This window comes from Rousettus aegyptiacus, unplaced genomic scaffold (genome assembly GCF_014176215.1).
Source record: "Rousettus aegyptiacus isolate mRouAeg1 unplaced genomic scaffold, mRouAeg1.p scaffold_m13_p_6, whole genome shotgun sequence".
Taxonomy (NCBI): Eukaryota; Metazoa; Chordata; class Mammalia; order Chiroptera; family Pteropodidae; genus Rousettus; species Rousettus aegyptiacus.
In genome coordinates this window covers 111,473,173-111,490,036 of record NW_023416309.1, presented here as the reverse complement: position 1 = coordinate 111,490,036, position 16,864 = coordinate 111,473,173, and the positions used below count along the sequence as shown (strand labels likewise).

At 40.4% G+C, this 16,864-nt stretch overlaps 1 protein-coding gene across 6 annotated transcripts in view; it reads right to left on the bottom strand.

Moving 5' to 3' along the window:
- Positions 1 to 13,590, bottom strand: part of UNK (unk zinc finger) — a 30,621-nt gene extending 17,031 nt beyond the window's left edge. The window contains exons 1-3 of one of the 6 annotated variants that reach the window (XM_036223902.1): positions 13,212 to 13,339; positions 9,313 to 9,567; positions 8,880 to 9,044 (exon numbers count right to left, since the gene is read on the bottom strand). In XM_036223902.1, the coding sequence (XP_036079795.1) occupies positions 8,880 to 8,881 (2 nt within the window). In that variant the 5' untranslated portion in view covers positions 8,882 to 9,044; positions 9,313 to 9,567; positions 13,212 to 13,339. Of the gene's footprint in view, positions 1 to 8,879; positions 9,568 to 10,493; positions 13,189 to 13,211 lie in introns of those variants that run through there. The other 5 variants (XM_036223904.1, XM_036223903.1, XM_036223906.1 and 2 more) reach the window with 5 other exon arrangements.
- Positions 13,591 to 16,864: the final 3,274 nt, after the last annotated feature.

The window sequence follows — 16,864 nt, the reverse complement described above, 5'->3', positions numbered from 1 at the left end:
TTCACGATGCTGCCAGCAGGAAGAACACTGACTGACAGCTGGAAGCCTCATTCTATCTCCTTGTGAAAAGCACGATGTGGGAAACCTGTCACTCAGCAGACAGAGCAGACTGCCCTGCAGAAAGGCCCCTCGCGACAGGGCCGAATGACCCAACCTAGACAGGCAGAGAGCCCCCTTTCAACCAACTATAAGCAGATGAGAAAAATTTCTAACCTTTTGCGTAAGTCATTAATGGAATTTACCATTCACTACCCAGGAACCAAACTGGTTAGAATTTCCCATGGTCCCTGTCCCACTCCAATCTTGTGCTAACGGGCAATGCAGTGTCCAGGAGAAAACGACATAGGAATCACTCTTTTCTATTTTCATGGATTGAAATGAAAAGAATCTTCAGTGGAAATGCACAACTGTCTGTTAAGCTCCAATCCATCTTTCCATTTTAAAGATTTAAAGGCACAAGACCAAAGAAATAGGTTGAGATTCACTGTTCAATTCAACCAGCTCTAAGGAAACCCAAGAAGTCCTGGGGTCTAACCAAGAAGGGAAGACTCACCGAGCACCTTCTTTCCCTCCTCCAAGATCTGGGGAGAGCACAGGGCCAGAGGACTAAATTCTTCACACTCCCTTCCCCCAGGAATACTCGCCCTCAAGGATAAAAGTCAATGAAGCAAGACTAGCTTTGAATTGAGAGGCCTGGTGACCTACTGTGGCCAGGGCGAATCAAGAAACCATTCAGGCCCGAGTAATGAGATCTGTCAGAGAAAGCCACACCTTTGACTAGCAGAAGAGCTTGACAAAGCTTGGGGGACAGGCAGTTGGTCAGAACTTTGACCAAGGAGCAGTGCCTTCATAATTGCCCCCCTGGGGTCTGACTTTAAATCAAAACCATCTTTCACTCCTTTTTAGGACATCACGTTAAATACACTATTCATGGTTTACTTATAAGAGTACTATGAAAGTAACATGCCCACTTACAAAAAATCTGGAAAATGGAGAAAAGGGAAAAATTACCCTTCATCCCACCGTTAATAATGTTATTAGCCTTTTGGTAACTTTTTCTCCCAGTATTTTTACAGATAGCATCATGGTATATTTTACTGCTAAACTACTTTACAAATCTACTAATACTTCTCTAAAAACTTTTAAAATCCAGTAGGTACACCCAGTTTAAAAAAGCCAAGATTTTCAACATTTACTAGATTAACTTTATTTTCCAAAATTCAAAAAAACAGCGAAAATCAGGCTACTCGACATCTAAATTCAATCATTTGCCCCACTAAAACCAACAGCAATGACACAGAAGGGATTAACAATAAATTCAGTAAATTCCATCACTCTTGAGGTGTCAAATCAAGTGTTAAAGAGCTACCAGTTCAACTTCCAGCTTCACTTTAAATCCTATTCTAAAGTGTCTTATTTAGATTTGTCAGTTTGAGGGTTCTACTCTCCGGGGGAGGAGTGTGAGGAGTTATGTGACCAAACTCAGTAAACGGAGCAGCATTCCAGAGGCTGACAGGAACGCTACCTCACGTTTAGATGCAATGGGGATGAAGCAGCTGATGTTTTAATCTGGAGCTCGCTCCCCGCTGCTTCTAGAACAGTGTTTAGCACGGCCTCATTCTGGCCGCTGCCACCGACCTGCTCCCCTCCCCAACAACAAAATCAATTCTAGGGCAGGGTCAAAAAATTTTTTCTGTAAAGGACCCGAAGTATTTGGCCAAGAGGCCGAATCAGGGATATTATGTAGGTACTTACATAACGAGAGAAAAAACAAATTTCCACAAATTTTTTATTGATGAAATTCAAAGTGTAATAATTGGCTACAGTTTAATGATACAGGACTACTAGTAAGAATGGATTTGGGGAGGTAACAAGAATGGATTTGGGGAGGTAACATTTGTCAGGTTGAGGTTCCCTTTCATCAAAATTACAAATGTTCATCTTAGGGCTAATTCTGTAGTAAGATTTTACATATTTCATCTTTGAAAATGTCTTCTACATTACTAAGTACTGCCAAATAAATACTTATCATTTCTCAAACATGATTTTAACTGAGCATATTTGTCTCTTAGAAGACATTTACATTTGCTTTTGAATCACTTCCAATTGACGGTCCAGTGTAAACTCCATAGTGGCACAGGTAAATGGATTTTGAAATACTGCAACGTCCTTCCAATTCCTACTGGGATGCAAAAGACCATCGCCACAGTATCTCCGTGTAGGGACGGAGATCTCACCTGTTTCCACTTTTGACAGCACAGAAGTGTATAAGGTAGCTTGACATGACTTATAAATCAAACATTAGTTGTCAAAATGACTACTGCAATAGAAGGTTTACACGTAAGCAATGTTTTGCCTTGTAATTTTAGGTTGAATTCATTAAGGAACATTATGAAGTCTGCAGCAAAAACTAATTTTCAAAGTCATTCATCATACAGCAGTGGTTGAGAATAATTCTTCTCATTAGGAAAAATTCCCATCTCAGCCCTGAGCTCAAAGAATTACAAGAAAACTTTATCATTGCTCAGCCACCGAACTCGTGCAGTAGGGCATGTCGGAGTATTCAGTTTCTGATTTCTGACAAAAACTCATGGAACTGATGATGATTAAGTCCATAAAAGTGAAGTTTAGCACTGATCCTAATGGTTCATTAACACAAGATAGAGACAAATATTTCCTGCAAGGTAACTCCTGATGAATAATATGATGAACAACTGCAGGCTTTAAACACCTTATATTTTCATAAGCTTCGTAAATTTGTCTGATTAAATCTTCTCTTGCTCCAAACATATTCGTCCCATGATCAGTCATAACAAACAGCAGCAGATTATACTTTGGGTTGCACTGAATTACTGTTTCCTTAACTTTTTTGAAAATAGTCTCAGCTGTAGTTAAGCAGACTATTCATAAAGGCTAATTCTTCAGTCACTTCAAAGTGGTGGTGACTCTGTCAATAAATAACTGAACAGTAACAGCGGCATCAGTTGATTGACTGAAGACTAAGGAAAACCACATGATATCATTTGCCTTGTTTTTTAATTGACTATTGATGTTGCTCCCAGTGACCTCAACATTTTGAGAAATTGTCCTTGCTGAAAGGCTAATAAACTTCCTTTGAACACACTTCTTCAGCTGCTATAATGAACAAAACTTAAACGATTCCGTATCATTACGTGGCTTTCCTTGATCAGCTAACAAATGAGCCAGTAACTGCAGTTGTAGACTTGTTTTTATTTTTGTGGAGAAATTGTTTTGATGAAAGCCTTTAAAATTTTCTAGTTTTTCTAACCTTTGCCTTTCTGAGCTGGGAATATTGTGATGACTGCTTAATCTGGTAATGTTGACAGATTCTTTTGGCACAGCTTTTTTCCAATTAAAAATAGCTTTGCCATGTAATTTGGAAACAAAATAATCCACACTCCACTGTGCCCTAAAAACATGACGTTCTTAGTCCATTTTCTTCTTCCTCTCGTTTTTGACATAAGTAGGTACTGGTAACAAAGAATAAATAAAACACTGACACACGGGGCACTGGAAACACTGTCAAGTTGTAACTGTGTCACTGTGATCTGCGCTGCACTGAAGAGCAACGCATAGCAATGACAGTGCCACGTATGAACTCTGCACTTAGAGCACAAAAGCAGCCACAGACGTATGTAGACCAATGGGTGTGGGTTCCAATAAAGCTTTACTTATGAATGCTGAAATCTGAATTCCACATAATTTTCATCATGAAATATTATTCTTTTTCAACAATTAAAAACACAGAAACCCTTCTTAGCTCACAGGCCGTGCGAGAGCAGTTAGCAGGCTCCGCGGCGGCGTACGGCCTGGTTCACCAGCCCCTGCTCTTAAGAGTTCCTACTCTCGAATGTGCCACATCCTTCTCACAGCTCCGTACTTTTGATCATGTTGCTCCCTGTGTCTGGATCATCTTCCCGGCTTATTCTCTGCACGAGGGTCCTGACCCTGGCCAGTGGTGTTAACTACCCCCTTTCCACGCTGCCACTGCACTGTATGACTCTAGCTGGTACGGCCCCTACCACAGTGGACTTGAACTGCTTTGCATGTAGCCATGTCTATTCATTTTTGTTTACCTGCACAAAGCCAGCTTTTAACAGGTGTTTAAGGCATGTTTGCCTAAAAAAAACGAAAGTATAAGGCATTCCGAGTGGTTCTAGCCTGGTCCACAGCAGCTATGTACGTGGCCCCAGGGAAGCAACTCTAATCCGACTTAGATGCTTCTCCTGGCAATTAAGGAACCTGTAACTTCAGTAGTTACGCTCCAAAGTGCCTGCATAGCCTCATTCCTCACCCTGAACACTAAATGTGAGACCTTCGGCCTCACAAGCAGATGAGGAAAGCAACCCATGGGATGACTTGCTGGGAGCGTGTGGAGCTCACGAGAGACATATTCCTTTTTCTGTTTCTTCCAACTATTAAGTATGATAACTACTTGGCAAAAGCTGGGTACAAAGTGAAGATATATTAAGTCAAAGGAAAAATAGAAACATGGAACTGAAACACAAGTAAGTAAACTACATGAAGAAAGAAAAACTGAAGGAAATATATAGCCAGTATTATCAACTTTAGGGGTTATCTTGGCTTTTCTTTAACATAATTGTAATTATCTTTAGAATAAAAAAAAAAACTCTTTGGAAAGAAATCCACAATATTAATGACAACTATCTTGATTCAAAATTAAGTGAAAGATGTATATTGCTAAGGCAGAAGAGTTCCTTTACGTTAAAAATGAACTATGGTAAATCTTTTTGTAAAGTGAATGATTATTAGAATGTCATCCTGTTTATGATTTGTAAACTCTGATTTGGACACATGAAAAATGGTCAGATTTGGATAAAAAGGCAAACGAGGCGATGAAGGCCTCCAGAGAAGCAGCAGGAAGAGACGGTGACGCCAGGTCTGGATGGGTCCCATGTGCACGGTGAAGAGCAGGACGTGAGCCCCAAAAGGGGGAGCGAGCCCCTGAGCAACAGAAGAAACGCACCCAGACGCCCCACAGCTGGAAAGGCCTAGGCCATGAGGGGGCACCTGCTCCCACTGCTCTCCTGGCCAGACAGTGGTCTCTGTTCATGAGTCTCACACGGGGGTGGCAGAGACCTGGCAATGTGACAGATGTGCTCAAATCCCTAATAACCACCAATGTTCATCTTTATTACAGCTAGTCTGATAAAAACTGAATTTCATCTTTTTTAAGCAATCTACACTCTTTATCATGAAAATAGAATCTTAAAATGAAAAGAAATGGTCTTGTTCTTACGCATTCTTGATTGAATTCTAACTGCAATGTGACAGGATTTTACAACTAGCAAAAACACCCACTCACTGTGGAAGATGTCGTAGCATCCAAAGGCTCAATGACACCTCGCTGTAATCTACTGTTTTCCACATGCGTATTAACCCTGCTGCTACTTTTCCTCCCCATACATAACTCCTACAAAGAAATTTACTCGTAAAGCTCATCCTTCATGGCTTATCAAAGATTCTTCACTTTTATGTTTGAGAATACTTTTTTAACTTCAAGGAAACAATTTCAAGAGCCGATAAACAGTAGATTAAGAATACTAAATTACTTATCCAAGAGTGTATTTATATGTATATTTTATATTACAATTTGCTCAAAATCTCTTCTCATTTTTGAAGAGCTTTAGGTAAACTACCAGCAGTTATAAATTTAACGTTTATAAGGACACACACATTCTGTTTTGATAACAAACGCAACCCAGAAACCACATAACTTTGTAACAATAACTACACCAGTGGAAGTTCCCCCAGAAATAACTTTTAAAAATAAGGCCAAATAAAGCTAACATTGGTGGTTGACAAATATCTGCATAATTCTGGTAAAGTGCTATACAGCTATAGAGATTTCGCTTCTGAAGTGATCCTGGTTTAGAATATTCTCTCTGGCAGAAAAGGAAAGCAAATAAATGTGTCTAGTGAATTTCTGCTTGTCTGAACCTTTAAGGCCTTGATCCTGTAACTGGCTTTCAGACATAGTAAGGCCAGTAGAACTCCCTAAGTAACAATGAAACTATCCTAACACACAGATACATGCACAAAAACCTACAGGCCAAGTGCTACGGGAACTTAAGTAAGCAAATGCTTTAAGGGTGGAGGAGCTGCTCACTGGCAAATGATCTCAGCCGCTCTTCACTGAAGTCTGACACCTGTGGGCTGTCCTGGCGCCCAAATCCTAGATTTGTGAATGGTACAATGTTGATGTGTAAGTCAGTCCTATGTATCCCTCGTTCCTTCTTTCTGTAACTATCCCCTTTCCCTAAGGATCCTGGAACTGGTAAAATTGAGGGAAGTTCATGTAAGCATCACTCACATCACTGATTCTGGAGATATGTGAGGAGTACTGAAAACCCTGGTTCATTCTTCCTTAAAATAGATAACACCTTCACTTGTTCAAAGTTTTTCCATACACATGGCTTCCAATTTGATGAACACTTCAGTATTACATTGAACTTGAAGTGTTATTTTGTACAGTTTTCTGTACAACAAAGTCTTTGGCCCTGGCAGAGCAGATCCATTTAGAGCCCAAATCTGTTGTGTAAGATACAGGCAGTCTGGTGGAGGCTATATGAAGAATGGCGACCGAAGTAAAATTCAAATGGATGTGGAAGAGATGAGTGTGTTCTGAAGGCGGCACTGACCCACGTGGGCCCTATGAACTGAAGAATCTACTGTAGCGTGGATGTGGCTAAAGAAGGCATTTGATTACGGCTGCTGAAGGAGGCAGCAACGCGGCTGAAGTTAGGGACTTGGGCCTTGTTCAAATGTCGGTGAGACGAGTCCTTAAACTGTGCTAAGTGTCAGGCACTGTTTTAAGCACTTTATGTACTAACTCACTTAATCCTCGTAACAACCTTATGGAACAAGTACGCTCTGCATTCTCAGGAAACTGACCCGCAAAGGGGGAAGTCGCTTGCTCAAGGCCCCGCAGCCGGCACGCAGCAGAGCTGGGCTTCGAACCCAGAGAGTCTGGCCCTGGAGTCAGTGCTCTTAGACGCCATGCTGCTAGCTACATTTTTCTTAATTGAGCTGAAGGGAAAAGAAGAGCAGCAGCAAATAAGTGACCCTACTCTGGAAGCTGTTCGAGATATGTCAGGCAGTTTTTGACAGGCCATAATCACAATATCATAAAATAAGTAACTAAAAATAAAGACAGAAATGTTAACTTTAACATGCTCTATGGGATTCTTAATATTCACTTTATGTATTCATTATAAAGTACTTAGTTTAATAATAATTTTTTTTTTTTTTAAGAAAATACAAGTTTCTAATTTATGTCAGCTGGAAAGGTTTGATTTACACAAATGCTAAAGTGGCAGGCTAACAAATGCCTGGCATCTCTCAGCAGTAAGGGTGACATCAAAAAGATATAGCAACGTTCTTACCAAAATAAATAAAAGCTTAGATATAAAAACTACTTAAAACTTTTAAGTCATAAAATACCATTCCAAAGGTTTTTATCAACCTCTTCTTTTCTAAGCATAACTACCTCTTTTTGATGGGGGTGGGTTTGTGAATAGGCCAAAATTTAATAGGAAGATGGGAACCAGCGCCTTCCCCCTCCTCATTAGAAGTCATTTCGTTAGGGCTTACGGTGGCCATATGGTGTTTCAAGTACGAGTAGGAAACAAATGAGTCAACTTAACACAAAAAGCAAACTGATATAAATAAGGGAAGAAACATTTCAATAAACTCAGATATGACATGATGATACTGTCACAGGCCTTAGCATCTTCTTTATCTCCTAAAAAAAAAATTGAGCCACCATCAGGAAAAGTCACCTCACAGAGAACGCTATGAGATTTTTTAAGTCGCTAGACTCCTTTCCATCTTCTCTTCCTCACCAGCTCTTGATACTGCTGTCAAATTCTACACACTGGCAAAGAAAAAAGGGGTGAAAGTTGAGGGATTTTATAGAGGAATAATAAAAAGTTTGTTGTGATTATTTGAACTAAAATATCATAGCCACTGATATTACTTTAGATGCCTAAACACATGGCCTGTCCTGAAAGCCCCATGTGAACATCAAAACAATCATCTCGATACCTGAAGAACGAAATCTATTACATTTTGGCAGGACAGAAACCTTCTCTTTTACCTCCCACCCACCCTGGAAAATAAATACATCTTACAGAGGCATTGGGGAAAATGTTTGTTCTTCCTAATGGCTGTCAATTCAAAGACAGTTTAAAGTACAACTACCGACAACTAGGAGCCTCAAATTTGCTGAGTATTCATTTCTTATCTCAAAAGCGTCTTCACACTGGACCATGGGGTGTTCACTAGAATGGATACGCAGGGACCAAGCCATTGAGAAGGCTGGGAAAGGGCGCCAAGGAGCTTTTCACGAACTGCAGGCTTTCCCATACTGAGTGATGCTGCCGAGCCCTTGGTAAGGCCACATACTCTAAGGTCTCTCTAGTGGTAGGATTCTTGTGCACTGATTTTAATGCTTTTCTTAGAAAAACTGAGATGTAATTTACACTATTTACCAATTTACAATAAAAATATACCCTTTTAAAGTATATGTTTCAGTATTTTTTAATATATTTACCATGGTGTGTAACCATCGACAATACCTAATTCCAGAACATTTCCATCACCTCATAAATATTCCACATGTGCACTGATTTCACCCCATTTCTCCACAGCTATCTCTGTTGCCCGTGTAGGTATTTTAAGATAGTTGGCTGGGGTGAATCTACAGAATACCTATATAGTAAGAAAACGAGAAAGCTACATTGCTCAAAAGGATACTGAACCCAAACTCCTGGTATTTTAAACAATTAGGCTAACGTAATTTTTATATATTGGCTAAGAATGGCAGAGAAACTTACATTCAACATCCATCTTCACATAACACATTAGTGTGCCCCAAATTCATCCAAGATGTTAAAAGAAGGGAAGACAATCTACTAGGATTAGCCATAACTGTCCATAGTTGCAATTTCAAAACATAGAAGATGCATATGTGCGAAAACCTCCTTTAGTATCAAGTATAGCTGGATTAAAAAAAACGACAAAATGAAAAACTTAAATCATTAAGCAAATATTGCCCCCATTGGGAAAATAATCCCTAAAACAGTTCACTATTTAAATGCAACCTTACTTTTACCACTCTTCTGACCTAGAGCCTCTCCTAAAGAGAAATAACCTTCAGGCAAAGGTCTGGCAGGACCGCCTGCAGATGTGTGGTGCTCTGGCTGCTGCGGGGCTCTCATTACCTAAGTGAGCTCATGGCTTCTAAGACACACAGGAAGAAGACCTCACCTTCAGGCATCAGGGTGTTGAAAGCGGGAGGAAGTAGGTCCACGAGGGTGTCTTGCTTTTGTGCATTTATCTGGGGTGCTATTTCCAGAGAAGGAGCTCCTTTATAGAGTGTGCCCAAGATGGATTTCTCTAAGTTGCTCTCAGAGTTGTCCAGCTGCCCTCACCAATAAGTCAGTCTTTGTAGGTTGATAGAAACCACCAGTCAAAGCAGATGCATATGGATTGTGGGGAAGCCTTCTTTAGTATCTAACATAGCTGGATTAAAACAAAAAAACTTAACCATTAAGCAAATCTTCACTTTAATCATTAATTTAGATTATAGCAAATATCAACTAGGTGCTAAGCTTGAATCTACCCCTTAGCACGGGCACTTAGTACTTATTAATGGGGATTTTGTGGGCTTGATCGAAGGCCACAACCAGCTCTTTAACTTTGGTTCTGCAAGAAATTAGTTCTACTTGATAAACAAGTAAACACGAACCAGAAATGTTTTTTGGTAATTTAACTCATTCTTGCTGAAGTTGATAAGGAACACTTCCAGTGACTTCTGTTATGCAACAAGTTGTAATCTAGTAATATATTTACAATTTTATTGCAATTTGCGATAGTAATTTAAATACATGATCATTTCCTGGATTTTCTAAAACACAATCAGATGCAATCAAGTGAAGTCCAAAACGCTTATATAATATGCAAACTAACAAATTTGTTAGTTTGTTAGTTATCTATGGATGTACTGCTACATTATCCCTGTTTAAAGATGCCCCCAAAACAGTCCTAAATTAAAATGACATTTGGCTAAATGAAGCTATAAAGTATTTATCCTCTGTCTACCTATAAGAGATCACCCAGTGGCCATAAAACTGCAAGAAACCATCACTAAACTAGAATTCTGTTTCCCTTTAACAAAAGGGCATTAAGAAGTTTGAGGATCAACCACAGGTGAAGGAATCCAAAAATGACTTAACATCTTTGAGCATCGCATAGGGTCAAAATGATGATATAATTGTTATTCAGTAAAAAACCCAAAGTTAGCTATATTTGTAGGTATATTTTGGAATGTAATTGCTTCAAAATTTCCCATTCTTAAATGTTTTTATAAGACTCTTCCAATATATAAGACAGACTTCTGAATAAAGCTGGATGAAATTTAGTCTTTGTCAAATAAAAAGACACATTACCTAGCAAGAGGCCACGTGGTCCTTGTACTGGAAGAGTATTGATACATGTACACCATCATTTTACAGTGCTAATCACATTCTCGGCGCTGTTCAACAGAGGAAATTCTGATATAACTGTTTTCTAAAAGGGTTAGATTCCTCAAGTCTAGCACAAGTGCCTGCTGAAAGGATTACTTCAAAGTTTCCCTTAAATCGAGATCATTCGTTAGGAAAAAAATACCAACAAAATAATTATCCTTTAAATGTTATGAATAAAAATCTTGCTGAAGAAAAAGGAGGGCTCAAATTTGAGGACTTTAGTTACGGAACAAGCATAAAAGGGAAAAAAAAGAATAAAGAAGCCAAGCATACAGGAAGGCAATGTTTGCTTTGGTGGATTCAACTCCTAAGACTGCCACTATGACCACAACTCATTTTTAACGCAAATTTCTTCTGGATTATCGCAAAGATTATTGCAGGTCACATGATCTCAAATAACTTCGGGTACAAAAAATACACAAAATTATGTAATTATGTATAAGAAAATTTTAAAAAGTAAAAAGTTTTGATATGTAAAAAAATGCAAACATTCAAAAAAAACAAAAGGTCAATATCTGTATTCAACAATGGGATCAATACAATGGATAAGGCCATATTCAGATTGGAACAAATTCTGGAAATTCGTGCTGCAAGGGAGAATGCAAAAAATGCTGGGCAGCTCAAAATTGTATAGCAAATATTGAAATCAAAATAAAAGTGTTCATCTCCTAACCCCCAAAAGCAACAAATGGGTTTACCTTAAAAAAAAAAAAATCAGAGCCAACAGTATACTGGTGCCATCATCTGTGACTCGAGCTCCCTGCTTCTCAAACCCAGGACAACAAGGGAATGAAGTTTCCCAAATTATCACAGCTTCTGAATGCCCGTAAATCTACCACGGAAGACAGCGATTTCTAGCTCTACTTTTTGGAGACGTACACACACACACACACACACACACACACACACACACAGAGACACGAAAAGGTAACAGAAAATAGATGAGAACCCTTCGATCTCCAACCGCTCGACCAAACTTACATGTTTCATCTATTCCTGTTGATTTACTAAACCAACTCATGAGCCAAGACCTTATTCTGCACTTATCCCACAAGAAATGAAAAGACAGATTTTCAACAAGTGAGCATCAAGAGGACAGACTCAGATATTAACATTTACACAGCTGTTGACTTTGTCAATTCCAAAATGATCAGATTTTCGGATACTGATTCCTTAGTACACTCAATGACGACAAAACCTAGAAACAGAGGTTGCTGAAACCAAGACTCATATTACTCAAAATGTTACATTTTACTGAGGAATGTGATCCGAGCATCGGAGATTTATTTAAAAAAAAAAAAAAGAGAGAGAGAGATTTATAAAGAAGTTTCAATTATGTGAAGTTTGCAGATTTCCAAATCAAGACCATACTGTTGCTTGACGGCACCATTCAACTGATCAGTATTCTCAGAGGTAAGACCATCTCACCAAACCAATGGAAGAATTGCAGGAAGAACTCCAATAAAGACTAGCAACGCAACCACCACATTAGAAAAGTAGTAGTTAACGTGGATCTGACAATTGTCGAGAAAAAACTTCAAATCATTTCAACCAACAGCAGAAAATCTCACATAGAATCCCAATGTGCCCCAACCCCAGAATGATTTCCCAATGGGTCTTTCTTCTGTGAGCGCCAAACAAGAGCTTCTCCTGTCCACTTTTAGTTCTTTCTACTCCAAGGCATACTTCCTGTCTTGGTTCAGCAGGGAGCATTACTGTGTGGCTTTTAAAGTTGTTCAACCCCCCAAGTTCCAAATCTCCAGCAAGCCTGAGGTACACCTGGAGATCATTCTAAACATGCACAACACTCGGGAGCCCATGGGGATGAGAGGCACCCAAAGAGCACCAGGGCAAATGGAAGCCAACATTTTGCTTAACAAGAGGACCCGCCTCTTTCCATCTTTCTCCCAAAGCACCTGGCACTAGGTAGTTGCTTAACACGCCTCGAAAGGAAATAAAAAGACAAGGACCTACACTTAGACATGAGTAGATTCCCAGGAAGTGGTTTTCCATCTTACTAGGTTCTTCTAGTGTTAGTTAACATTTGGGGCTGTCTCTCTGATGCCACATTTCAGTTGGGCCTGAGGACGGACTCCTACCCCATCATGCCAACATCCCTGAATCTGGTTGGGTCAACTGTTTTAAGTGAATTCATGCAAGCATGGCTTCCGTGGAAAACACATGGGGCTTAAGAACACAAAAGGCCTCCTAGGCACAGTAAGGGGGTCGACTGACTGGACTTCGCGCTAATTCACAGATGGTTCTAGGGCTGGCCCCTAAGGAACTCATCCAGGTCGTGTCTTCAACTCCTTATCAGTCCCCAAGTGCCTGGTACTGTGGTTTAATCTGAAGAACAGTTAGGCCTCGACGGCCTGGCCTAAGATGTGTGCGCTCCGCACACAGAGATCCCGCCTTCCCCACTCAGCCGCGGGGACCGCGTTTCCCGCCCCACGGCCGGACCACAGGTTGGTGGCAGTCGGAAGCAGTCGGGACCGGCCCCAGCAGGTTGGAACCGGTCTGGGCCGGGCCGGAGGAAGAAGGGGGGAGGGAGAGGCCGCCTCGCGCTCTCCCTGCGCGCGTGACTCACGCTGGCCGCTGACGTCAGGCGTGCGCGCGCGGCGGGGGGGGGGCTCTACGTACGTGTAGTGCTGCGGTTTCTCGGGCTGTGCCTGCAGCACCTGAGCGGTAGCGGCCGGGGGCGCCGAGGAAGCTGCGGAGCCGCCGGGCCCGGGGCCCTTCGACATGGTCCTGTCTTCCTGCCTCTTCGCCGCTCCCCTTTTATTATTCAGTCTGCGCGGTCCGCGCCGAGGACCCAGTGCGCCTGCGCCGCGCCACGAGAACGTGAAGACCCCCCGCACGGCAGCAAGGGTTGCTGGGAGTTGTGGTCCCCGGTTTGGCTGGAATTTTACCGTCGGCAGAGGGTTGCTGCCAAAGGAACGGACCACGATACCCAGGGATCCTTGTAGACGGTGTCCCGGATGCTGAGGGCCCGCGATGGCTTCTGGGAATTGCAGTCCGGCTGCGTTTCTCCTTCGTACTAGAGCGTTTCAGTTTCGTAGCGGTACCTTTCCTTGAAACTGGAACCCCTGGAGTAGATGGGGCCCAGAACTAGGGAGGCCCTGACGACTTCTGTGAAACAGTTCCAAGTGTAATTTTCCTGCCAACAGTGTAATAATTACCTCGCCTGTAGACTTGGTACAGCTTCGGTTCGGTTCTGATGCCGATCCGAGCAATGCTTAAGGATTTCTATCGTCCGTTCCTGGCTCTGGGCCGTTGTGCTGCAGGCACCTGGAGTGCGCTACATTCTCCTCATTCCTGCAGCGGGACTAGCCTCATGAGCATGAAGGAAAGTGCCTGCTGAAAGTCAGCTTGAGAAAGGTTTGCAAAAGAAGAACTACACGACACAATATTCTGTTCCCGCGTCTTTGCTTGGCGCCTCATAAACCTTTAGCAACCCTGAAATCGGGAACTCCACGATTTTGTTCTCTTCTCAACTCGACACCTGGCATGGTCAACTTGTTTCCAGTACATAGGGGCCAAGGACGAATTTAATCTCCGTCTAAAATAGTCTCAGGTACACCGGCAAGTTGCAGGGCTGTTGAGAAGCATAGTGTCCAGAGGAAGGGCCTGGGTTTGAATAGGGGATGCAATTTATAATCCACTGCAGTTTCCTGCTCTGAACGTCAGCCTTTCTAGTTGGGAAAACGTCTCCCCTCCCCGCTTCCCGCCAGCGGGGCTGGGGCTAAGTTTTTCACTTTGTGGCCTTTGTAAAATAAGCCAGTTCCTCCAGACCAAGACATTTGATTCTGTGAACTTTACGAAGTTCTTCATAGATTTAACACGTTGCCATTTAACTTTGTTTTCCATATCGAATTTATTTAAATCAATTGTTTTAAAGACTTTTTATTAGATGAGAATACTTTAATGATATCTTATTAAAGAAACACATTCCAAATAACCTTAGGAGAAAGGAAGGATGGGGTGAATGGAATATTGTTAACGTTTAAGAATGACACATATTTTATTTAGTTTCCAGTAACCTCACAGGCCAAATGTTTAATCATTAGGGGCATTTGGAAGATGAAAAATTACAAAAGGACAAATAAAAGTTGTAGTGTATTCTTTTAATCTTATTAAGTAACATGTTATCAACCAAATACTCGAGTGTGATCTGAATGAAGAGACATAGTTTATAATGCTGATTTTAAATACGTGTGTTATCATAAGCTTCAGAGTAAGTGTGTACTGGAAGAATTGAGAGATGATGTCATCCAAAACTGCTTAATTTACAAAAGAGGAAAATGAAACTCAGAGAGGTTAAGTAAATTGCACAGAGTTACTCAGCATGTCTTTGATAGGAACTAAGACAGTAGCCTACATCACATTCTGCATTGTTTTGATTGTATAAACATTTGTAGTTCCTCATTTCCTGTGTTGTTTTTCCTCCCCTGCACCAATTTAGGAAAAAAAAAAAAATTAACCTGTATGACTGCCAAGTATGAGGGCAAACTATTTCCACTAATTGTCTTTAAATAGATGAATGTAAATCCATACTGAATTTCTCTTGGAGCAGTTTTAGTTCCTCTCTAATAATTAACAAAACTGGGGGAAAAATAATTTGACTGTCTCTCCCTCTAGGAGGCATGGGACAAAGAGGGTTCTGGATTTCCTAGAAAAATCTTGGAACACAAACAGGGTATTTTAAGGAGCCCATTTCTTCTCTAGGCCATTTGAGCAATGAAAAAAAGATGACGATATCTTTCTGGTTACATCCAGAGTATTTAACAGTCTCCCATGCAGGACCTAAGCAGTGCCCTGTTTCTTCACTTTACACAGATTCTGAGAACAGGGCAAGAACCTCTATTCTGGTTTCTCCTCAGCATGGCAAGAATGAAATAGCTTAATCTTTACCCTACTCTACACTCTGAGAAAGCAGAAATTAAAGTTGATTAAATGATCACAAAAGTTTAAATAGATGGTCATTAAATAACTATTGTGAGTGTTATGATCAAAAGGGCTGAAATAACAAGAGTAATTCAGTACCAGAGATTGGGCCAAAGACATTTTTGCTATAACTGCTTTTTCAAATTTTTTTCCCCCTCACTACTATTAGAGACTTTTGGTGTCACAAGTAAATTTTTGAGGTGTTTGTATTTGTCTGTAATACTCTGAGTTGAAATCCGTATGTAACTGGTTTGGCTAAAATAAAAAGATTTTAATAATTTAAAATATTCAGTGAATCCAGAGTAAGAAATATGGAGTGGATTGCCCAAAGCTGTATTTCAATTTCTGAGCTTTGTTTGGCTGGTCTTAACCTTAAGCCTGATTTGGTATTTTATTTATCTGAGTCACTGGAATACTGAATATCACCATCCATCCAAGACATTTATTTAGGCAAGGATAGGGATAACCATTTCTATACATATGTCATGTTTCTTCAGAAGTAATACCTCCAAAATATACCATGAAACACAAAGGCACATATTAAATGTAGTTGTCTTTCCTTCATTCTTTATAGACATGAAAATGCTGTCATAGGACTATTCCCATTCAGGCTATAGTCATTTTATTTAGTTGAATTACATAATTAAAAAATATGTTGCTCAGTTGATTACTTCTTAACTCTGAGCACCTCGAAATTACAAAGCTTCTTGTGATGGCCTAAGAACATACAAAACAGTATTTATTAAATCATTTATTGACATTTCGTGGTTTGTAGCTATTATTTACCCTTCCCCACCCTACCAAAGAACTGCTTTTTGGTTAAAATGTATATGCATGATAAGTAAAATGCCTGGTGATATAACAGTTTATTGAATTCCAATTCTCATTTACACTACAGCGTACTTATTAAAATGTTGAATTAAAACTCATTTATCTGGAATATTCTATATGAGTTCTTGAATAAAACTTGGAAACAAAAAACAAAAGTATCAAAATGTTAATAAAGTAAATAATCACAGGGAACACATTTTAAATTGGAAAATATTTACAAAAATTTCATTAAAGTAGCCTCTCCTCCTGCATCGATTGCATCATGTGGCGCAAACAAGGTTGGGTTTCTTCTGCCCATCCAGACTTTTCCGTCTTGACTGGGACCAAAGTAATTCATTTGCATTGACTTTCTATTGTAGAGCTTTGGAACCAAGGGAAGGATCCAAACATAGCTCCATTTTATCCAATCAGAAGAGCCGCTTAGTGCTATACTCTGATTCGTCCAATTCTCTTTGCTTACATCCAATCGTTAGGCCACTTTAATAGCCAATCAGCGGCGTAGATATTCACCAATCAGG